The sequence below is a fragment of the Pygocentrus nattereri genome, chromosome 1 (assembly GCF_015220715.1).
Source record: "Pygocentrus nattereri isolate fPygNat1 chromosome 1, fPygNat1.pri, whole genome shotgun sequence".
NCBI classification, from domain to species: Eukaryota; Metazoa; Chordata; class Actinopteri; order Characiformes; family Serrasalmidae; genus Pygocentrus; species Pygocentrus nattereri.
In genome coordinates this window covers 33,284,141-33,308,576 of record NC_051211.1, presented here as the reverse complement: position 1 = coordinate 33,308,576, position 24,436 = coordinate 33,284,141, and the positions used below count along the sequence as shown (strand labels likewise).

The following is a 24,436-nucleotide window of genomic DNA, read 5'->3' as shown; positions in this document are numbered from 1 at the left end:
TGAGAACACATTTGTGGGCAAAGGTTATGTGAAAGTTTAACCCCTATTAACAAAATGACTGGGAATCAAAGGGCATTTTAGGGTGGAATGCAAACCATCAACAGTGAAGAAACAGAATAAAGACTCTTGGAACTGAACAGGAGCTAGAATTTTTAGAATGGGGGCAGGTAAAACCAAGAGGTTTTATTGGGGTGGCGCACTGGATTGCATTAGTGTGTTAAAATGACAAATTAATGTGTTGGTTTTTGTATTGATTGTGTACATAACTAAATCTATCCACATCAAATACTATCAATCTCATGAATAATCACTGTATGTTTGAAAGGATTTGTTCCAAAATGCATTATAGACCATTTATTTTCTTTTTTATGATAGAACATCATCCCAATTATTACCAAAAGCAAACTGAAAGATAAAACTGTGATGCAAGATATTTGAGTAATTCATGAGGAAATTATGTATTTGAACCAAGTAAATGAAATCCATCACTTTGTTGTGCCAGCGTACCCTTAAAGAAAATGTTTCACATAGACAGGCAATAGAAGTTGTTCAATTAGGGTCTCTCATTTTCCATAACTGGGGTAGCCAGAAGGACGGCCATGCTTCAGTTCAGGGTGGCACTGGCCACCCCTTGGCTACACATCTTGAACTAAACGATTCAACCTGACCACTGCTGGGAAATCCTAAAGTTTCTTATTAATCATCTCAACATGCTTGGAGGAGAGCTTTTAGCTGCTAATTCTATTACATTGTGTATTGGCTAGCATCATGCTGAAGGGGGAGGAGGGCCATCGAATCCACTCAAGGAGAAAGGAGAGGTCAATTATGTTCTCTTTAAATCGATGGCTCTGTGACAGAACTTGTGATCTCATGACAACAGAACTAATGTTTAGCTGGTTGCAACATTGAAAGCTTAGAATAATCTAATTTACTCAAATTTACACACTTTTACATACAAAATCTGCAAAATTTTGAAAATAGTTGTAGGAGCTTTTTTCTGTTAGGAGGGTCAGTTCTTAGTCTTGGCATTTCCTAGGCCAGTCCAGTCTGACCACTGTCCACTCTATAAAGCTCATCTACATAGCCTGAAATAGAGAGCAAAACACTGGGTTAAAGACAGCACAGGCTCTCAGCGGGATCTGTAAGCACACTGACTAAACTGACCACTTTCATACACCACCATTCAAAAGTTTAGAATTTCTGTTTTTAATAATGTTTTTAATATAAAAATCTAGTGTAAGATACATGTATAAAATTATTATAATATGCAAGTACTGTACAGCTTCACAGCTTTCATTTCAATATACATAATCTATGAAGCTGTAAATAAAATGAAAAGATGTTAGATGTGTTCAGAATGATGAAAAGAACTGTACATCATTCTAAAATGACTAAGACTGCTGTAGAACACTGAGAATAAAATTATAATGAAAATAAATCAGAGATATCCTAACTTTGTATAAATATGTATATAAAAACTTTATATTATGTATCATTCGATAATGTATTGTTGTTCATAGAAAACTATAAACATTATATCTAACATCTAACAGTGTGTGTGTGTGTGTGTGTGTGTGTGTGTGTGTGTGTGTGTGTGTGTGTGTGCGCGTGTGTGTCTGTGTTCGAGTGAAAGAACACAAGAGAGAGAGAGAGAGAGAGAGAGAGAGAGAGAGAGTAATGAGTGTTCCAGTGCAGCTGGTGGTGTTTTGGTATTTTTACTTTCTGTGGTTCACTTACACTCGCTGTGCTCTCGTATGAGGGTTGGCATGGCAACATCAACCATCAGTCACATGAACACTATATGTTTGATTATGTTTTGTTCCAAAACACATTAAAGACCATGTGAAACACTTAATGATTATCTTTCTTTGTTGTTCATGATTTTATTTAACTTTATTTTTACATTTCTAAATAACAGCAAGTTCACATATTGCTGCTGTCGAAACAAAACCTCATATCTCCATTTTTGTCATTTTTCAAGTTTTGACATCATTTGAAAATACCTGTTTCCCTTTATATGTTAAATATGTGTTAATTCCATGAAGAATGGACCAAAAGAAATAGTGAAACAATACTTGGATAAAATTCTGGTTCCATTCACCTACATTAAGAGTACAGTATGTTTTTCCTTTGCCTATAAAGTTATCTTTTTTTTTTTTTTTTGACAGCAGTGATATACTCCCACCACACTGGTTACTGAACACTACTTGTTGAGGAGGTATTCAGAAATGTGTAGTACTGTTCAAAAGTCCTAGGCAGCCACGAATATTATTTAAAACCATTTATCTGTGCAGTACGTGGTTTTGCCTGTTTCAACACTAATAAAAAACACAAATACAGTTTTTGTACAGTGTAAATACAATTTTATACAGGAATGTTTTGTTTCTAGTTAAGTTCTCAACATGTTGCTTAGAGGAAAACCGTCTGGTTCTCCCCAGTCATCGCATGGGTTTGTTACATTTTGTCAGTGGCACCTGAACGAAAGACTGATTAGATAAACTAGGTATTGGATGGTAACCACAAATACTGGAAAACACCAGACTTCCTCAAGAAGTAAATGAGCAGTAAAGGTCTGCTACCCAGATAAATAGCTTTACACATCATTTTCTCAGACTCTTGCACAGCACTGCATATATAGTTACATTATTATTTTGAAAACAAATCCAAAGACAGTCATCACCTACAGTATTTATATTTTTCAGATTCATACATTTCAAGCATTTAAGAATATGCTTTTGCAACGAAATGTTGCAAAAGGTTATGAGAAATGAGTTTTAAATGCAATAAGCATGATCGGCATTGTATGTACAATGTAAAGTTTATCTCAATGGCTGATTGGAAGAAATGCTTGAGAAGGTTTAGATAAAACTCAGTCCATCTGTTTAAACAGCTTTACAAATGGCCATACATTTAACAGCTAATGTTCTGGCAAGCACATTCTGAAGGCATCCATTGACCTCTGTAATGTAACCATAATGATGTGAGAGCATCTTCTCTTTCTTCATGTTCACTACTGTAAATCAAATTCAAAGCCCTTGACTATGTATGTACATCAGCGTCAGTTGATGATGAATGTGCCATTACTCCACTAAAAGCCCTAATTGACAGGAAACAGATGTTCTATGCAGAAGTGCTGGAGCTGGAGCAGTTTAAATTTCCAGAGGCCAAAGGCCCACAGCTATATTTGGTAACCATCCAATGTGCTGTCAGATTTACGTGCAATACAGCAATAATTCCTCTTGAAAAGACTACATTTGAGGGTTTTAGGTATATAGGCCTGCTTTAGAATAAACATCAAACAGATCCACAAATGTGCTGGAAAGGAAAATGTGTATATACACACACACACACACACACACACACACACATACAGACTAACCACTGGTCAGTTTTTGACTTGCTAAAAACATCTGAATGTTCCAATGGCAATGCTATAATTTGATAGAGGGACAGCTGGTCCACACAGAATTCTAAAATAGCACGGGCTAGACTCTGGAGGTTCAGGCTGCTCAAAGGTTTAGTTTTGGTTCCAGAAGTGGAGGACACTTTAAAGTCGCATTGAGCTAACATCAGATTCATACTTCATATTGGGGAGTTTTCAGGCTAATATTGTTGTTAACCCACTTTAATGCATGTAACAATGCAATAATTCTTGTCATGGCATGTTAGCACCAGGAGCTGCAGATGAATATTTAAAGGGAAAAAAAACAACAACAGTGTTTTAGTAAAGTGTTGGGCCTCCAGGAGCCACCAGAACAACTTCAGTCCACCTTGGCATAGATTCTGCAGTCTCTGAAACTGTATTGAGGGGACTGAACATCATTCTAAAAGATATGTCCTTGCTTGGTGTTTTAATGATTGTATTGGAGCGCACTGTGCAATAACTCTAAAATCTAAAAGTCTAAATTTCCCATAGGTCAACATCTGGTGACCATTCAGTGACCCCTTGACAATACTCAGAACCTGTAGTTTTATTAGGTTTAGCCAAAATGCAATTATGGCCAGTCATGCGCCCAAACTTGTGATTTCAAGGATATTAGATTGATGGTTAACCTTAGATGGTTATACCACCAGGGGAAAGAATTCACTTAGGCTCCACTCCCAATGCTATATTTATATTATTTTAGTATAAAATTAAAAGACAATTACATTATTACTAACCAGAAGCCTTTAAAATCAGTTATGCCCGCAAAATTTTCATATTGGAAACATACCCTAGAGATCTGTGTGTGTGTGTGTGTGTGTGTGTGTGTGTGTGTGTGTGTGTGTGTGTGTGTGTGTGTTTGGTGAAATCTGGTAGCGTAGATACTATACTGTGCAATGGTCAAAGACCACCCTCCATTTATTTATTTATGTGATCAATTAATAATCCAGTCAAAAAGCAGGCAACATATATTTATCAGAAGATTAGAGGCCTAAATAATTAAATATAGTATATATATTTAATACGTAATGTGTCCAACTCTTTGTCTTTGTAACAGTTTCCATTATTTTCAGGAGACTTGCTTGTAGTTTTTCAAAGAAATCTATAGGGATATTTTTCCACACATCCAAAGGTTCAGTCTTAGAGGTTGGTGGTTTTTTCTGCTTCTCAGAATTCAGATAAGCCCAAACACACGCAGTGATGTTGAGGTCTGGTCTCTGGGCTGGTCAGTTAATTGTTCTGAGAAGACCAGCAGCTTCTTCTTTCTTTTTTTTTGTCTATGGTTCTTTTCTCAGCTATACATTGACAGCTGGACATCATTTCAAACCTATATCATTAAGTTGTCGTCACACAATGGAAGGATGAACAGAAACACTGGATTTTTTCAGATCTAAGGCAAAAGTGGAGCTTGATTCTCTCTGAATTTTATTTTTGGAAACTTATTTTTTCATGGATTTTCCTTCGACTTTCTCCTGCCGAATGCAAGTTTAGTGATAATTTTATATCTACTTTTCTGAGAAATATTTCCTAAAACATAATTACTTGACCGTTTTGACTGGAAACTGAATAAATCATTGGTGGTCTCTGACTTTTGCACAGTACTGGTAAGTAGAGACCATGGGAAATGTGTGTGTGTGTGTGTGTGTGTGTGTGTGTGTGTGTGTGTGTGTGTGTGTGTGTGTGTGTGTGTTTTGGAGTTAAGTATTATAAAAAGTAGGTTTGTCAGTGAGAGACAAATTGAGTTGACACAATTTGTGAAACATTTCAGCACACTTACATTATAGGGACATGGTGAGCCCTCAACTTCAGTCACCATTGTGTTTTTCACTTGGCTTTATGTAAGCATCAGAAGACTCTGCTGATATATGAACCACATCAAGTGTGTGTGTGTGTGTGTGTGTGTGTGTGTGTGTGTGTGTGTGTGTGTGTGTGTGTGTGTGTGTGTGTGTGTGTGTGTGTGTGCGTTGTGTGTACCTGGTCTACAGGTCAGCCAGAGACATTCAAGTAAATCAGTTCTATTCTGTCACTAATCCAAACACTTTTCTATGAGCCATAAACACTGCATTGCTTTGTTTAAAACGCTCATCCATCAGCTTCAGTCAGGACTCCGGCTAGACAAATGGTTCACAAGTATGAGGGTATTTTGGTGCCCATAATGTATTTTTGAATGTCATTAAATCACAGTTATATTTATGTATAACTGAAATATTCAGTTAATATTTCAAATAAAAGTATATTTTGAAACTCCAAATGTGGTTTGAAGCTGAAACTTTAGTATTTGCTGGAAACCAGTTGTAATGCTGATAGTTTCAAGCAGTAATGTTAGCAAAGTGGGCTCTGCACATGTAAATATTAATCACTGTGTTTGTCTGTGAGCTATGGCCAGGACAGATTCCTTTCAAATGACAACATACTTGCCCGGTAAAGCCAGTTCAAGTTCTGCTTTGGATTCTGACATGGCTACATCCTTCACTCTTAAGTACCACTATTGCCACCTTTGAGTGCAGTTTGAAGGGAACCATTTCCAAGAAGTCATCAGGAAATTGCCAAGAACCCTGTTTGCTTTAATGCCACTGTGAGATTCACAGTGTATAGATTAGCCTGAGGCAAAGTGCACCTAAACATTTGTTTAATACATTGGTGGATTAAAAACATAGAGGACTGAAAGGGGAAAAAAGTTAAGTAGCCTATAACAACTTATTTTAAATAGGATGAGTTTTATTTTAGAATGTCTTTCTTTTTATTTTTTGCCAGTTGTGAACATGAGAGACTTGTGCTTTAATTTTGTTGTACAGTGTAATACACTGTTGTTAGAACTGACTCACAGTAGGTTACAGCTGGGCACAACCTAACATGGGCAAAATGTATCAGTTCTTTGTGTAGTAAAACAACTTTAAGCAAAATGTGCTTTTGGTCATCTTGTATTCCCATAGCAACATCACATAGCTTTGTGAATTTTACCAGAAATTGTACAAATAATTCTCCAGATTCCCACTGAATAGTGTTTGTAGCATAAAAGTAAGTTTTTCATCATATGTGTTTTTGGTTACTGAGTGTTTAAGTTTTACTGAGTGTTTACCATCGACGAGATCTAGCCAGGCTAAAGTACAGCCTCCACACAGCGAGGTTAGTTTTAACATGCTGTTACAACTAAGACCCCTGAAATATATACGCTTTTCCAAACCTTTTATTCACAGATTATTCAAAGAACATATTACCTCTCTCATGTAAATAAAATATGTTCAAATTTTATTATGCTGATATTTACTGTTCTACTTTGTAATCTAAAACAATGTTATGTTTGGTACACTATATTTTCACTAATTGTATTTATTTTCATGCAAATATTTTTTACACGTATTTAACTTGGAAATCTTATCTGAAGCAAAGAATTGCACAGAATTGTGAATTGTGTTTTCATCAGTTTACTAGTGTTTGCATCAGTCAGCTGTTACAATTAGCCCCTCCGTCTCTTACAATTAAGGCGTAAGTTAAATTTTAGCTAACTTTTTCATATGTCTCTTTTTATGTCCTTATGTTTCTTATGTGTTCATTCAAAATAATATTAATACAGCTCAAATTCTTTAAACAGTACCTAGCACATATAAGTGAAATGTTAGGGCAATTGTTTGTGAACATTTGTCACTGATTTTCTTCAGTCCTTTTGGAAAACCATCTCAAGTGATTCCTCTTGAAGCTACTTTAAAGAGTGGCCAGAAGATATGTACTTTTTTGGCCTGAATCCATGTATTAATTTACAGTTTTGAAGTATTCACGTTATTCCAACAGAGTTTCTAAACTTTTGCGTGAAGAAATCTCAGGTAGAGGATATTAAAGGGTTACATCCAAAAAAAGAGCAGAATCCCTTCATGTTTATAGAGCTTTCAAAGAGCAGGTCTAATGGATCCAAGATTTGCACGTTTTTCTAACTGTGTCATCTAAGGGAGCGTTTGGGAGATGGAGCAGTTGGACATTTGGGGGTTGTTTTCCTTTGTGGCCTATTCAGCTTTGGCTGTTTTGTGAGTGCAATCAGAAACTGTTTGCCATTACAGGAAAAATGAGAAACAGTAAAACATCGCGCTTCCTGTTTACTGCTATGAGTTTTACATTCGTTTTTTCCAAACTTGACCACCCACGAACTTCTGAAATCTTCGTAAAACCTTCTGAGTTTCATCGTACATGTGTATTGCCCATGTTTTACTTTAAAGCAAAAACTTAATCTATTATAAATTGGATAGTGTGGCGGAAAATTGATTCATTAGATTTGTCCCCCGGCCCAAGATGTAGTCGATCAGCCACGACAAGACAAGCTTGCTTCTATGATTTTGTACTGGAACTAGGATGCTGATGTAATTAACAAAATTTATAAACAAGTATGACACCTAGCTAAAGAGGGGAATCACTTCAAAGCCTGAATTTTGTAAATGCTTTAATTAACGTTTGTAGTTAACAGTATTTTGAACAGTATCAAAAACCACATAAGCAAGGCTATTTGAGATTACTTTGTGTGGCATGCAATTTAAACAATGCTAAACAGTTTAAACTACAGACAACCTTCTCAGCATTCTCAACACATTCTTTCGTGCTTACCCAGGTAACTTTAATCTTAGTTCTATCTCTAACTCCAGTGGAAGTGGCTTCGGCATTTCTTTTTCACTGTAATACATGCTTTTTGGGGCAGTAGTGGGCTGGAGGTTAGGGATCTGCCCCTGTGAGCGGAAGGTTGCCGGTTCGATCCCCAGGGCCGACAGTCCATGACTGAGGTGTCCTTGAGCAAGACACCTAACCCCCAGCTGCTCCCCGGGTGCCGTGGATAGGGCTGCCCCCCGCTCTGGGCAAGTGTGCTCACTGCCCCCTAGTGTGTGTGTATTCACTAGTGTGTATGTGGTGTTTCACTTCACGGATGGGTTAAATGCAGAGGTGGAATTTCCCCGGTTGTGGGATCAAAAAAGTATCACTTATTTACTTTCTACATACTCAGGTAGTAAATATAGTGTCTTCTTTGATGACTACTTGTCATGTTTCATATCATTGGCTGTTTGTCATAAATGCCATGTTTTCATCTGCATGAGCTTGAGGATGAATCACAGCCTAAATATCTAAACCTGGGTTAACAGAGAAAGGTTGTTTACTGCTGTTGGGAAATGAAATAACCACAGCTGTGTTTGTTAGGTTTTGTCAATTGAACAATGTCATCATTATACAGACCTCAGATCCACTACGGCCCTCAACATGTATGTTCTTTATTTGAGACATGATTAACCAGTTGCTTTTGTCCCTCACTGGAGCGTCTCAGTGCATTTTCACACTAGAGCTTGTTTCTGGACCCAGGACTGCTTGCTCTGTGAGTTTGGTACATTTGGTCGAATATGAAAGCTGTTTTCAAACCTGGAAGCATCCAGAGACACAATCTCTGGTCCTCCTGAAATTGGCGATCTGGGGTTCACTTCCAGTGAACTCTGGTGTGGTCCACTGCCCGTGTAGAAGCTATCTGCTTGCGGGACCTTGTGGGGTTTCACGATTTGTTAATTTTGTAACATGGCTGCTTCGACTTATCGTGTCACTTCTTTTTTTATGTTTTGTGATGGCAGGGAAAGGATTGTTGTGCACAAAAAGCACCATTAGAATAGAATTTGCAACCATTTGTCAGTGTGTTTTGCACACTGTGAACTAGAAATCTGCATTTAACCCATCTGTGCAGTGAAACACCCACAAACATGCATGCTAGTGAACACACACACTAGGGGGCAGTGAGCACACTTGCCCGGAGCAGTGGGCAGCCCTATCCATGGTGCTTGGGGAGCAGTTGGGGGTTAGGTGCCTTGCTCAAGGGCACTTCAGTAATGGACTGTCAGCCAAGGGGATCAAACCAGCAACCTTCCAGTCACAGGACTAGTTCCCTAACCTCCAGCCTGCGACTGTCACTTTTGTGTTTGTATCCAAAGAAAATAATAAAACAGCTAATGCCCATCATTTTGCAGACCTGCAGATAGAAAAGTGAAGTATGTAATTTCACAATTGATCCACAGTTCAAATAGAATTCTTATGTGTGAAAGCAAACCCGTGATATTGAGACCCTTCTCCAAACAAGCCCAGAATCAGTCCTGGGTGTGGACTCAAGTATTCAGCACAAGAGTGAAAACATCCTTAGACAATGTACAATAATAACCCAGAAGCTGTTGGGGAGGGCCTTAAGGAGGTGCTTATGGCATTTATTACGTAAAGCTGGCACTAATTTCCATTACTTGATTGTTACAATAGCCTTGTTACTCCATAGCAAAACAGTCTTGGACAATTGGCTACATTTGTGGGGGAAATGATCTTCAGCCAACCTGTTTCTTTAATTGAATTAAACTGAGCTGAAATGAACTGTATTGAACTGTACCTGCTACTGTGATGGCTCTGCAATAACACTTCACAGTTCTGTTGATGTGTATCAGATAGAATTGCGGAGCACAGCAGTTCTGTGCAGAGTGGTTTGGACTACCTAATGTAGGGGATTAAGCATTATTACCACACAGGCCTATTGGGAACTCATGAGCTAATCAAGCACACATGAGTCAGAGAGTGCAGTGCTGGCTTATGTGAGCTGCTGTTAGGTGAATGAGGCTCGCATATTTGGAGGTTGACATGAGCTTCATTTATCAGTAAGGTTAAATGTTAAAACTTGATGTTAGATGTTAAAGGTTAAGGTTAAAACTCCAGTGGCACTGTTAGTTTTACTATGAGATTACAGAGGAGATCTTTATTTTAAAGCAGAATGATTTTGCAGTTTTTGTAGTTTTTGAAGTCTGACAGTATGACTATAGAGTGATTTGAATCCAGTATGAATCTGCAGATTGTGTATTTTTTACAGTCTGACAGTAATAATTGTGGAGGCATTTTTGTCTAGTATGAATCTGCAATGCATTCATTTTTGATTATGATTTTCATAATTATGGATTGATTTTAATCCAGTATGAATCTACCGTATCTGCTGAGTGTAGTTTTTAGAATCTGACGATAATAATTGTAGAGTGAATGGTCTTAATGACCTAAACCTGTAGCTCCCTCACTAATAGTAGCCCTGTACCAAAAAAGGGGCAGTCATGGGCCGGAGGTTAGGGAATCAGCCTCGTGGCCGGAAGTTCGCCGGTTCGATCCCCAGAGCTGACAGCACATGACTGAGGTGTCCTTGAGCAAGACACCTAACCCCTAAGTGCTCCCCGGGTGCTGCAGATTGGGCTGCCCACCGCTCCGGCCAAGTGTGCTCATTGCCCCCTAGTGTGTGTGCTCACTAGAGTGTATGTGGTGTTTCACTTCACGGATGAGTTAAATGCAGAGGTGAAATTTCCCCGTTGTGGGACTAATAAGGGTTACTTAATAAGTAATAATAATAAAAACCTCATGATTAGAATAATAATATCTAATAACAGACACAGCTGTGTGGTGTGTTGTTATTGTTACTGTTTCCAGTAGTGTATTCATAACGTGATCATCCAGACTCTGTCCTTTCAGTTTAGGCTATCTGTGGGAGACTGGGAAAATTACACTGATACTTTATCCCTGACCAGCTGACTAATAAAATCATGCACATTCCATTAAATAAAGCTTTCTGGGAAAAGCTCAGATAGTGCCAGAGACAATTGACAGGGAGAATCCAGTCTCCAGTAACCCCCGGCAATTCACATTTCTATTCTGTTGCAGCTCAGAACACATCTGGGCCTGGTAATCAGCATTATACATGCCTTGACTGTGTGCATTAGGTGTGTTTTAAGCAAAATGATGGCAAATTGAGGGCATGCTGGTGTAAGCAGGCATAACCAGGAAATGTTCAGGACCAGGCTTCCTGGTGTCCAAGGTTTACACCTATGCCTTATTTAAAAAGGAATTTCAACAGTCAGCACTGGCATTTGCAGTTCAGTTAAGGTTAGACTATTTGCATTCCTGTACTTTCTCATTATGTCTCTGTCTCATCTGTGTGTACTTTTATCTAGGACAATATAACAATATTCTGGCAATAAATTACATCATGGCCTGCTTATCTGAGCATATCATGGATATCATCAGTATTTCTAGAACACTGATCAGCTGCATGTATCACAAAAATGACATGGAGAAGAGACATGAATAGAATGACACGTAAGACATTTTTGACCTTTGACTCAATCCCTGCGTGCACCCTGTGCTACTGATGTATAGGCTATGCTAACAAGCCCTTTACTCTAATCTGGACTACTGTTTTCAGCCACTCTGTCTCTTAAGTCTCAATGAATGGGGATAATGGTCTGGGTTAGCATATAGTTTCCTGTCTGCAACAAGATCTGTATGTCATTTTCCTCTCTAAAAATGCCCCATAAAGGACATTTGCCCCTACTCTGTGCCTCACTGAGTGACAGTCAATCTTTGTATTTCAGCGATGAATCAAAGCCCATTATACATTCAAACAGACGGTTCTTCAGTTCAGAAGAGTTCTTTAGTAAAGAGAATGGTTCTATTTAGAACAATCAGCCCTATATTTTATGCTTATACATTTATGCTTACATTCTTTGTATGGTGAAAATGTTCTTCAGGTTGATGGAGAATGTGTTGCAAATTGTTCTATATAGGACCTTTTTGAAAATAGTTCTATATAGCACCAATTATGGGTTCTTCTATTATTACTATATCAAGCTTGTAATAACAGAAGAACCCTTTCTGGTGCAATATAGAACCATTCTCAGAAAGGTCTTTTATAAAATCATATATGTCACATTCTCCATCAATCTGAAGACCGATTTCAGCCATTAAGCATGAAATGGTTCTACATAGAGCTCATGGATTTGAATAGAACTTTTCTCTTTACTAAATAACTTTTGAAGTTCCATCATTTTTAAGAGTGTAAGAGTATAAAAACAGCACAACAGTACAGTGTAACGTGGTGCTAAATGCATGCATAAATCACACACTTGTTTGTGTCAGAGTTTTAAGTAATCTCAAATAGCCTTTCTGACACTTTATTACTTAGACACCAGACAAAATCCTGGCTTCAACATGACTCTTGCTGTTACATACTTTTGTCCATTTTTGTAGACAACACTATATCACACATTGTCAGAAACCACATGAATAAGTCTATTTTTTTGATTACTTCACGTGGTTTAAGGAGGTTTAATAAGTGATAATGTAGGCATGCAGTTTGCACAATGGTAACTTCTTTCTGTAAATGTCCATTACTTGTTAGCAAAAATGGCTGATCCACTGTATTTGCAGTAAGAGGAAATTTGTGTCAATTTGGCTTTTGTCCAAACCAAACCATCACTTTAATGACTTACATTCACAGGTTCAACAAGAACGGTGTGGACCTCAACCGTAATTTTCCAGACGCTTTCTCAAATGATAATGTGATTTTGAGGGAGAAAGAAGTGGTAGCTGTGATGGAGTGGATGAAGACAGAAAGATTTGTCCTTTCTGCTAATCTCCATGGAGGAGCAGTGGTGGCCAGCTACCCCTATGACAACAGTAATGGAGGTTAGTAACACATACGTGCATACAAAATAAAACAACTATTTGGAAAAAAGCTGGATCGGAACATTTTATCACAATAACTCTTCAAAAAGTATGTGATTTTTCTTTCACTCTGAATGTAATCAATCATACAAGACATGTTTGGTGTCTGAAATTTACACATTTAGTTTTATCCTTTAGCTATGAAACTAATGCTATATGTACTTTATTGATCCTACAAGAGAAATTTTAAGCTGTCCTGTAAAACTTTAAAATAAAGTTTTCTGTTACAGCGATGGAGAGAACACCTTAACAGAGAATATGTTGTATTACTGATTTGAGAGGGAAAAAAAAAACTTAAAAAATTAGCAGTTCCATTTTGCGACTGCCCTTACTATTGCATAATGTTTTTTAAGCTTCCAGTATCTCATGATAACCTTCAAAAAACTGGGTGTCATACTATCATCGTACTTCTTGCCATTTCTTTCTTTTTTTCTTTTTTTGGCATGTTGCTTCAGTTCTTTTTACATATCATGTCAGGGCTAAACCACTGAACATTTACAGAGGGGGGTCACTGGAGGGATGTCAGAATGCAAGATTGTGTAGCTAAAAGTAGCCTTTAATGTTTAATGAATAAAGTGTTTCAATAAGAATCTTTCACCAAGCCTTAAAGTCACATAAAGGCCCTTGGAATCATCCTAATCTCTGTGCCTACCTAAAAGCACCCCTGCTTACACAGTTTGAAACATGTATGTGTCATGAATTGTGTGGTAAATGACAGAATTATGACATATCTGACAGATATGAAATCTGAAAATGAACCATTATAACATGATTGAATCTCTAGGAAATATCTGCCAAGAAGTGTTAATGTTATGAGTTATGCTGGAGCCTGTAGCCCTGAGCTGTATGACTTTAGTTTCTGCTAAACCGGTATTTCTGTTTTATGCTAATGTTGTCGTGATATTGTGGTGTGATTCGCATGTGCTGACCCTCATCCAGGCAGTGAGCTGCAGGGGTTGTCCAGCATCACCCCAGATAATGACGTCTTCATCCACCTGGCCAAGACTTACTCATTCAACCATACCACCATGCACAAAGGAGACAGCTGCTACGACTCCAAAGACTTCACTGACGGCATCACCAATGGCTATAGCTGGTATCCCCTCACAGGTACAGAAGGATAATAACATCTAAAGGGCATATACCTTACATTTGTCTTGGTTTCATTTTCTTGAGACTTATGTATGATACTTGTACGCCTTGATGTTCTAAAAGCAGTCATCATTTTCCCCTGCCCATTTTCAAACCTTTCCTTATTCATTAGAATTAAACAGGAGGTTTGGTTACTGTGCCTTTAAGACTGACATAGATGCAAATGACCTCTGTTCTGCACTGTTTTCTACATCATTCAATAGCAATTGTAACTCCAGTGTGAATGGGAGGGGCTAAACTGCTGTAGGCTATAGGTGGAGAAAGAAGTGTCTGTGTGTCCAGGGTAAACAGACCTGTAGATGATTATAACATGGCTGCTAATGACATTATAATAAAAAACAAAAATGAAAAAAAAAAAAAAATTAAAATATTCATATTGATATGAATTACATTAATATTAAATCAGAATTCACTATAAAGACAGAGTTTGGCAGAGAATATGAAACAAATCCTGTTTGTTCTCTTTTAATATGATGGGAAGTTTTATGAGACATGTGACAGAAATTACACTCTGTTTCTTTCTCTCTCTCTCTCTCTCTCTCTCTCTCTCTCTCTCTCTCTCTCACTCTCTCTCAGGGGGGATGCAGGACTATAATTATGTATGGGGTCAATGTTTGGAGCTCACCCTGGAACTGTCTTGCTGTAAGTTCCCTCCAGAGAGTGAACTGCCGGGTCTGTGGGCGGCCAACAAGCCTGCACTGCTTGCATATATGCAGCAAGCTCATCTAGGTATACACACACACACACACACACACACACACACACACGCACACAATATCATGCAAAAGTCTGAGACAAAGAGCAAAAAAGAAAATCAATGAAAAAAAGGTAAGCTTCCAAAAGTGGAGTTCCAAAATTGAGTAAGACCTGGTAGATGACCAACACTATCACCATTAGATTAAAACGGGCCTAAAAGTTTCTGTCCATCCCTCCCTGTAAGCTGTCAAGAAGCCTCTACAGAAAAAAAGGAAATATATAATAAACAATAAAATGAAGGGACACCAAGGCTGACTGGCAGTCTTCATTGTCTGCCCTATACACCATCTAGTGCTACTTCCAAAATCAATTGTGTTAAAGTAAAGAATTTGTCCCTATATACTGCAGTAACAGCCTCTACTCTTCTGGTAAGGTTACTATGAGGTTTCAATTGCATTCTGCCACGAGAATATTAGTGGGGACAGGCACTGATGTTGGATGATTAGTTCTGAATTAGAAATGCCACTCCAGCCTATCCCATAGGTTCTGGATGGAGCTCCATCCCTCCAGAGAACAATTTGTCTTCTCTACAGCCCAATTCTGGCCACTCTAGCCTCCATGGTGACCTTTGGCTTATATGCAGCTGCATCACAGTCCCATCTTATTTGGAAATTTGGTAATGCTTGGAGTTTATGCAAGCTGTGTGTGTGTAACTTAATTCCTGTGTCAGCAAAAATGTGTTTAAAGAAGCTGAATTCTCTAATTAGGGCTGTCTGGATGCCATCACACATACAGTGGATCTCCTGTCTACCAGGGGATAATTCAGTAAAAAGAAAGGAAGTATTAGAACAAAATGGAAAAGTTGCTTCTCCTGTGGATTCACATGTCTTGACATTATAAGTGAGTAAGGATAAAGAAAGCAAACATATTAATGTCACATTTTTATGACTGTGGCTTCTACTGTCCTGGAAATGACCAGTGTGCCAACCAACTCTGCCCTCACCCTACCAATAAAAATTCACACCACTGGTGCCTCCACATCTCTTGTTAACCTCTTAAACTGCAGCCTAATTACTCAACAATTGATTTGAAGACCTCTTCAATAAATACTGTGAGTCATTTGCAGTTATTAGGGTGTGTAACTGAAGTGTGGGTCCAGGGTCAGGCCCTTAACCTTTAAAGGGTTAGAAGTGGATATTCTATGAAAATATTTGTCCCCTCCTTTAAACATTCCCTTTCTGAACACCAGCAAACAGTGAACACTGAAACAAAGTATCTTTTATTGTTAGACAGGTGTGGTTAAACCTGTCGTATCACTACTGTAGTATCACTGCTGTAAGGTCACCATTGTTGTGTTACTATAACATTGTAAAGTCACCATTATCATCAACACAACATAAGAGACACAGAAACCAGCATATCCATGACCTGCTGCCATCTGATACCACTCCAGCTCAGTAGTCTGAACAAAGCCTTGGTATCAACATGACTCTGTGGTCCACAACTTCATCTAACACACCAGCAATGAAAGCTGACCCCAACAAACGTCTGAGCTCACAGCAAAAGCTCTAACACAAAAAATAAATAAATAAACAGCACCAAGTTCCTTTCTCAGACAGCAGTGCCAGATGACTTTACACCTAGAGAAGCTATTAAGTAGAGATTTTTTAAGAAATGATTTAAAGAAGATTAGTCTGTGCTTCCTTTGAGACATGAAAAGCAGCACTGGACCTTTTCCAGCTGCTGCTAAAATAGCATGATTGGACAACTCAACACGTTTAGAGGAGAACATTAACTGCTACTTCTGTTATGTCGGCTAACAGACGCCCAAATTGGCTAACATGGACCAAACTTGAAACCTCCCAACGGAAGTACCAGCATTTAGATGGTTGCACCAATTGGGAGCCCAAAAAATCATATTTAATCCAATTTACGCTTTTATATATTTGTATAGACTTTTGCACAGTACCCCTAACTTGTTAAATTCATATTCATAATAAGAAATGTAGTTGTTTGTATATTGGTATTTGTATATTATTTTCATGTGTGTGTGGTCACCCCTGCTTTAGAAGACGTATTAAATTTCCAATTAGAAAATCAAGAAAACATGCATTTTGATCAAGAACATCCAAACTTTTGCATACTAGGCCAGCATATATAGAGCATCTGCAGTTTACTATCAAAATGAGCAGTCACTGCAATGTTTGCTCAAAGTGAAGTGAACTGATATGGAAAAGTGAATGGTCCATTCTGATAACTGACTGAATAAATCAGCCTAGATAAAAGGGTGATGAACTCTTCTGTAATCTCCTGCAATGTTTAGCTGGAGTGTCTAGACAAAGACGCTGAGTTGACTCCACATGTTTACTCTGAAATGAAGCTTAAGACAGTGGAAACAATTCTAGTGTGTATTGCAGTTTCAGACTGCTTGTCTGATTATTGATTCAAACCATCAGTGGAAAAACCTACATTCTGTCTTTTGCTTTCACACATTATTACAGCCAGCTTTCACATCTCAAAACCATGAAATCATCATCTACACTATCAAAATGTACGGTTCTTTTTTTTTTTTTTTTTTAGGGTTACCATGCTTTAATAATAAATATATTAGCACATCTGATACAAACAAATATTGCACATAGCTCAGGCACATTACAAGTGTCAATTGTATTGTAGCATTGACCATCTTTAGGGAGTAGGCAAATACACAAAAACATTTAAAACGTTCTAACTCAGGAAAAGATTATCTTCACTGAACACAAATAGTGACTAAGCTTTGGCTAAGGGTTTTCATCCTTTAGGAACAAAACAACATAAATGCAAAAAAAGAAAAAAAAAAAACCTCCAATCTCTGACAGTCAATTCCATTTCCACTCAATTACTCTGCAAAAAGCAAGAAATGGACAGATAAAGAACAGCACAGTGGAAACATGACCACCTACCCAGATGATCAAGTCATGGCAAGGAGCAGTACAAACTCATGAGAAAAAAAAGACAACAAACAAAAATCCCTTCAAGTTCACCATTCTTGCCTAAAAATCATGGCAACTATACACAGTGCAAAGTGGGAGCTGAAAGAAAAAAAAAACATTTACAAACGTACACAAATGTACAAAAAAAACAAACAAAAAAAACTACTTTAAATTGACGTCTAAGTGCTTTTGTTAGCTGTGCAGACAGGTGAAAGACCATTACATGTGTGGCCCCTGCGTGACATGGTGGAGAGAGTGCAAACCCATAATGCAACATGTATGTATGCAAAATGTAAGGTTCTTAAATGGCTCTTGGTTTCAACATAAAGTTCAACTGAAAAGACTGAATTGCCACAGAATTTTACAGCATATATATATATATATATATATATATAAATATATATATATATATATATATATATACACAAGAGACCACTTTCAGTGTTTATTTTTTCATGATATACATTGCTGGAAGTGGGCTTTACATATAGTTATTATACTTATACATAGGTATATTATAATTAAAACCACCTTCATCAAAGAAAAAATATATATTTTCACAGAGAAATCAGCAGTTTTTCCTTTTCAAAAGCTCATTATACCTAAAATGGATCTACAGCATTTTTGGAAGAAACCCTACATACATATGTGCTTTTACACTATGTTAATCTCTTAAAATAAACAGAAATCGTGCAAAAGCATTTGCAGAAAAATACCATATTTAATTTCCATGTAGAGGTTGTGTTTAGAAAATCAAACAAATGTGTAATTTGATGAAGGGGTGTTCAGATTTTTGCAAATGCATATATATTGTTGCCAATTATTTTTGCAATTTTTTATAAATTTAAATGATATAATGTATAGATAATGTAAAGAGAAATCATGTTATTGCATAAGCAAAATGTCACTTTTTTAGCATTAATGCATTTATGAGTAAAAATGTCTACAAGTACCTTGAGTAATCTTTTGTTTGTAGTTAAATGCCAATAAATAAACATTGAAGATACTTTCACTCGTTTATTTTTTTTGTTTTTCTTCGTGCCATTCACATGCGTGTTTGGTTTTGCTTTAACAGTGCTTGAGTGGAAATCTGAGCTTTCTTGTCTGATTTCCCACAGGTTTGAAAGGTCAAGTGCTAGACTCGAATGGGATACCTGTCCAGAATGCCTCAGTGGAGGTTAATGGGAGGAGAAACCTTTGTCCATTCAGAACAGATGGTAATGGGGAGTATTACAGGCTGCTGCTGCCTGGGAACTACACAGTCACGGTGAGAGAGCGCCATCTGCTGGTGGAAATGGACAGAGTATAAAGTTTGGTGTTTGATTTGCACTTAGTGGCCACTTTTTCAGAAACCACTTGCAGAAACCACAGTTAGGGGCAGTTGCTGGTGGACAATTAGAGCCCATTTTCATTTTCTAGCCATTCATCAGTGCCCTGTTTCTGACCACAGAGCCGCTCTTGTCTGGGTTTTTCGGGTGGCGGTGCACACTCAACCTAGACACTTATGTGTGTAAAAACCCCAGAAACACTGCTGTGTCTGATGCACACCACCCAAATTATATCTTTATAACAGCTGCCCTGTGGTCAAAAACTGACCAGTAATGAATAGGATAGAGGAGGCTGTTAAAAGGTGCAGCAATTGTACTGCACCAAATGGGCTAAAGTCTGTAATTGTATGCAAGAGTTTGGACTCCCGTGGCCAAAACATGTTTTGTTGATGATGAAACATGTTGTTTTTGAGATGAAAAGAAATAAACACAACCTACCTAGACAAAACTGCCTAATTTTAGGAGGTGCTCTAGGAAAAAGAAAAGAAAACTGTTAATGAACTAATTGCTAATATTGAACATTGGCCATGAATGACATCAGTAGATACATATACTCAAAGTAAATTCTGAAGATGTGGGTGTTGTGAACGGGAATGTGACTGTTTTGCCTTACCAATACCTGAATTTAATTTTGGTTTAGTCCACTGAGAGGGGCTATACGTATTTAAGGAGAGGCCCTGTCTAGGTAGAGGAGAGGTCTAACTGCTGCAAGTAAGACAGCTAGTGTTGCTGCCGATATGCACTCTGCGGTAGAAAGGTAAATTAAGTGAGAATAGTCAAGGAAGAGCAGCAAAATGCCTGTCATGAATTTGAGTTTTATTTTTGTTTTTGTGTAACTAGATGTGTGCAGGTTCCATGGTGAAGGATCTTTTATAGTGCTGTTTGGATTTTTGATAACATGTGCGCAATAAAGAAAGTGGGAAAGATAATCATGTAAGCAGGCTTCTGCTTGAGCCACTTCTAAACATGTCACCATGGCTTGTTAAGGGGTTATATATATATATATATATATATATATATATATATATATATATATATATATATATATATATATATATAAAGTTTCTGTGCTTTACTGTGCTGCACTTTAGCATGCAACTTTGTATAACAGTGCCAAAAGGTAGGTGGAACAAGGTGGACAGTGAGTGGGGCAAGATAGGAGTTTCTAATGAAGTGAAATGTGAGTGCACATCAATAATGCAATATAGAGATTTTAGAGCGTTCAGCAAAATTCTGAAAATTCTGTACTCATAAAATGTCTCATAAAAATCAGCATTTAATAAAACTTTCTAAATTTACTCACATAAAGTATGTTGATTAAAACTTTGAGAAACTTGCATTACCAAAACGTTTGACCTTTGCTGCTACAGCATTCAACACAATAGCCTAGTAAAATAATACTTCAGCTGTAAGATCAGTTTCCTCTATGGACCTGAGGGTTACAATACAAATGGCTTTAGTAAAGCCAGTTCATTTGGGCATGGATAGAGTTTGATCTCAGTTGCAGTCTCTGTTTCCCTCCCTTGAATGAGTCTGAGAAGAATTTGGCACCAATCCTTTTTAGATTGTACTGTAAAACAAATTCTTGCCCTAAGCTAAAAGCCACATACAAAGACTAAATAAAGGGACCATATGTGGCAGACTGGATAAATTATGCTCTACTAAAAAAAAAAAAACATTGCACCATGGAAGAGCTAAAAACTGAAATAGTGGCTTTATGAATCTGGAAATTACTTTATTTTTCATACTAGGTTGTGAGTAAAAGGCTGGCCAGACAAAGTAAAAGTTCCTTTACTATACTCAGCCCAAAGGCAAATACAATAACTGGTCTAGCAGTGGAGTGTCTGTTTATAATGTAAACCATCATACTCCATGTATCTGGTGCCATGACCCAGTTCAGTATTAAAAGGAAAAGACTGTAGCAGAGTGCCTACAAATGCTATAAATGGAGATATTTTCACTGATGCATTCACAAGTCACTACGTGCAAGTTTCGTCTCAAGTCTCTGGAGTGTGAGTCTGAGTTGAGTGTAATGAGTCCTTCAATATAGAAAAAACCTTAACTCAAGTCCTTCATTATAGAAAAATCCACAGAACTCAAGTGCTACATGCAGTGAATGTAGTGTGTAAAAAGAACAGGCAAAACAAAATGTGTCACAGACCATTCAATTTGAAATTACATAATAGCTTGACAGTATGGGATGATTTAGACATGTAGCATGCATTATGCTAATTGGTGGGCAATAGTGTTCCATAGCTTATTAGCTCTACTAACTTTGTAGATCTGGTTCAAAACTAAGGAAGCAGTTTATTTAGCACTTAGCTAGTTTTAGTTCATCCTTAAAAATCACTTGTCAAAATTTTTTTTTTGCAGGTGACACACTCGGCACATGTGTCCATCACAGAGACCATCTCAGTGCCATACGGTCCGGAGAAATTCAGTGCTTTAACACACAATTTCCAGCTTCAGAGGAGCTCCAGCGATTCTTCCTTAGGAGCAACAATACAACCCACCTGTGTGTCCCCCAAGCTACTAAACTCAGAGAACCACAGTGCCACCCTGCTGCCCTGTGCATTCACTGCACTTAGTGTCCTTATACTTCATAGACTCCTGCTGTCCTGAGGATAGCCTTTTGCTTAGTGCTTATTTGAATGAAAAATGTACACTTTGCCCACCTTGCACAATCACTCAAGCCTGGCTTAGTGGATTTTGTTTTGGTTCATCAGGTAATTATCTTTTTTCTGCAGGTTGCTACAGCAAGAGAATGGACTCCAACAATTGAGCTTGAAGTGCCAGAATGAGGCGAACAGCTATAGATACACTGTGGTTTATAAACAGTCCAGGACTTGTGGTTGTTGACCATTGAACATATTATTTGTCTTTGTACAGGCTAAACCTGTGTCTTTTTGACCCAGTTGGGTCCAAAAGTATCCAGACATCAAGGGCGTTAATAAGGATTTGTCACTCTAGGTAGGTTTTACACCACATGTGGAGACTTGATTCCACTCCAGTGTTTCATCAGTGATATTGGCCAATTAAGTAGGAAATAATTATTTAAAAATGAAGTATTAAAAACCCCTGACCTAACTAGAATCAGGTCAGTTTTATGTAAAGGGGTTTACTAAATATGCAAAATAACATTAGTAACAGAACTAACCAACTATTTAATCTTAAGCAGAAGAAGACCTTTTAGCTAACACTAGCTGGCTTGATGTGAGCTAGCTATATAAATCTAATTATAATCACATTAATAATAATATAATAATACTGCTATAAATAATATAATAATAAATAATGATAAGAATGTAATCCTGTCAGCTTTGTTGGACGTTGTTTTCTTTTGGTTTATCAGATGATTATCTGCTTTCTGCAGGTCGCTACTATAAAAGAACAGACAGAAAAGTGTCTCTGAAATAGCCAGACAGCTACAAAATACAATATAGGTCAGTTTCCAGTTTAACATTGAAAATCATTTTCAAGTCTGGAAATAGGCAAAGTATGTGTCTGGGAAATTAACCCAGTATGAATCCTAATCCAAAAGTGCATGTAAGTTATTTAATCAACACCCATTTCAATCTCAAGCTAATCTAACTTTTCTCACTGGTAGAAAGACTGATTCTTTTAACGTAAGCACATTAGTTGGTTTTGCAGCAGCTTGCAGTTTACATTTACATCACTGAGCAGATGCTCATATCCAGAATGACTTACTAAAGTGCTTTGTTATCCAATCAGAAATGTATTTTATTCGTAGCTAGTACAAATAGCCTGGAGTTTAACACCCTTGAGATAACAGCACACATACACATACATACACAACAGCACACATACATAAATAACATTTCATAAATCCAATTATAAGACATTTTAGTGCAAGATTAGTGTTCATTTAAATACATTTCACAGATATGGGTCTTCAGTTGGCATTCCAAGCAGGCGTTCCAGCACTGGTTGAAATGCCATCAGAAGTTCATTCTACCACCTGGATTCCGGGACAAAGAACAGTCTTGATGTCTGTCCTCCATGTGTCTTGAGGGATGGCGGGTCAAGCCAAGCTTTACTTGAAGGTCAAAGGGCTCTAATTATGTGTCGGGTTTTGACCATTTGCCATTGCGTTGGGTAGGGTTTGGCCCATTTTGGTTTGTAGGCAAGCATCAGGGTTTTAAATCTAATGCAGGCAGCAACAGAAAGGATGAAGGGTATGTAGTGTCTGAGGGACATGTGGGAAGTTCAGGTGTCACTGAAATCTGATAGCCTGCATAGGGGTGAGGTGCAGTAGTGAAGTCTCTAGATTTGAGCTTCTTGTATAATATGTGCTGAATGCTGACACTTGGTGTGTAGAGAACTTAGGATTGTAAATAAAGATTACATGTGTGGCTGTGTCAGCACTGGGTCCACCTTAAATTAACTAAAATTCACTAATTAGAAGGTGTCTGGATACTTTTGAACACATAGCGTGCCAGCAGAAGACTGACTCAGGCTGTGTATGTAATCACCGTCTTGTCATGAAGTATCATGCTTTGGAAACCCACTATAGAATTTGTCTGCTATCCCTCGATGTCCACAGCAGACTACATAGTAATGTCAGGACTAAGAATGTAACAGGAAGCTAATAGAAAAGAGCTGACAGGCACTGACACATAATTACAGGCATGTTGTATGAAGACAGAGAGAAGAATGAAGACTTGGAGTCAATGTGAGCTTTTATTTCTCCACCTGAGATTTTAATCATTACAGCAGAGCAAAGCTCAGATTTATGACTTCATTTTATGTGTATTTATATTTCTATTGACAAAAACTACACTACTGTTCAAAAGTTTGACATCATTTCTTAGTCATTTTTGCCTTTTATGTACAATAATAACTTTTTTTTGCTCAATATTTTGTTGATTTGAGGAGCCACAAAAGGTAATAATAACAAATAAATGATAATACACTAATTATTTATTTACACTATTTACAAAATTTGTAAGTAAGTAAGTAAGTAAGTAAGTAAAATTTATTTATACAACACTTTTCACAGCATAGGCCACAAAGTGCTTTACAAAAACAAAAACATAATGTTAAACAAAAGACAAACATAAAACAAATATACATACACATAATACGAATATAGACCAATTACGCAAATGCCTGTTTAAAAAGACAAGTCTTCAGCAGTTTTTTAAAAGAATCAACAGAATCGACAGACCTTAAAAGAGTGGACAGAGTATTCCATGTCAATATATTTGACTTGATATCTTCCATTTTAAAATATGAAGCATTCTGGATAGTAATTTTATTAGAACTTCTTTCTAGCCATCAATCTTAGTATAACCTAATTTTGGATTTTTCTTTTT

General features: G+C 37.4%; 1 protein-coding gene across 3 annotated transcripts in view; it reads left to right on the top strand.

Annotated features, from left to right (window-relative positions):
* The window catches only part of cpm (carboxypeptidase M), a 57,547-nt gene extending 33,548 nt beyond the window's left edge, over positions 1-23,999 (top strand). For all 3 annotated transcript variants that reach the window (XM_017707608.2, XM_017707606.2, XM_017707607.2), the window contains exons 5-9: positions 12,726-12,913; positions 13,892-14,062; positions 14,681-14,833; positions 18,891-19,039; positions 21,474-23,999. In XM_017707608.2, coding sequence (XP_017563097.1) covers positions 12,726-12,913; positions 13,892-14,062; positions 14,681-14,833; positions 18,891-19,039; positions 21,474-21,722 — 910 coding nt within the window. In that variant the 3' untranslated portion in view covers positions 21,723-23,999. The remainder of the gene's footprint in view (positions 1-12,725; positions 12,914-13,891; positions 14,063-14,680; positions 14,834-18,890; positions 19,040-21,473) is intronic.
* The last annotated feature ends 437 nt before the right edge of the window (positions 24,000-24,436 follow it).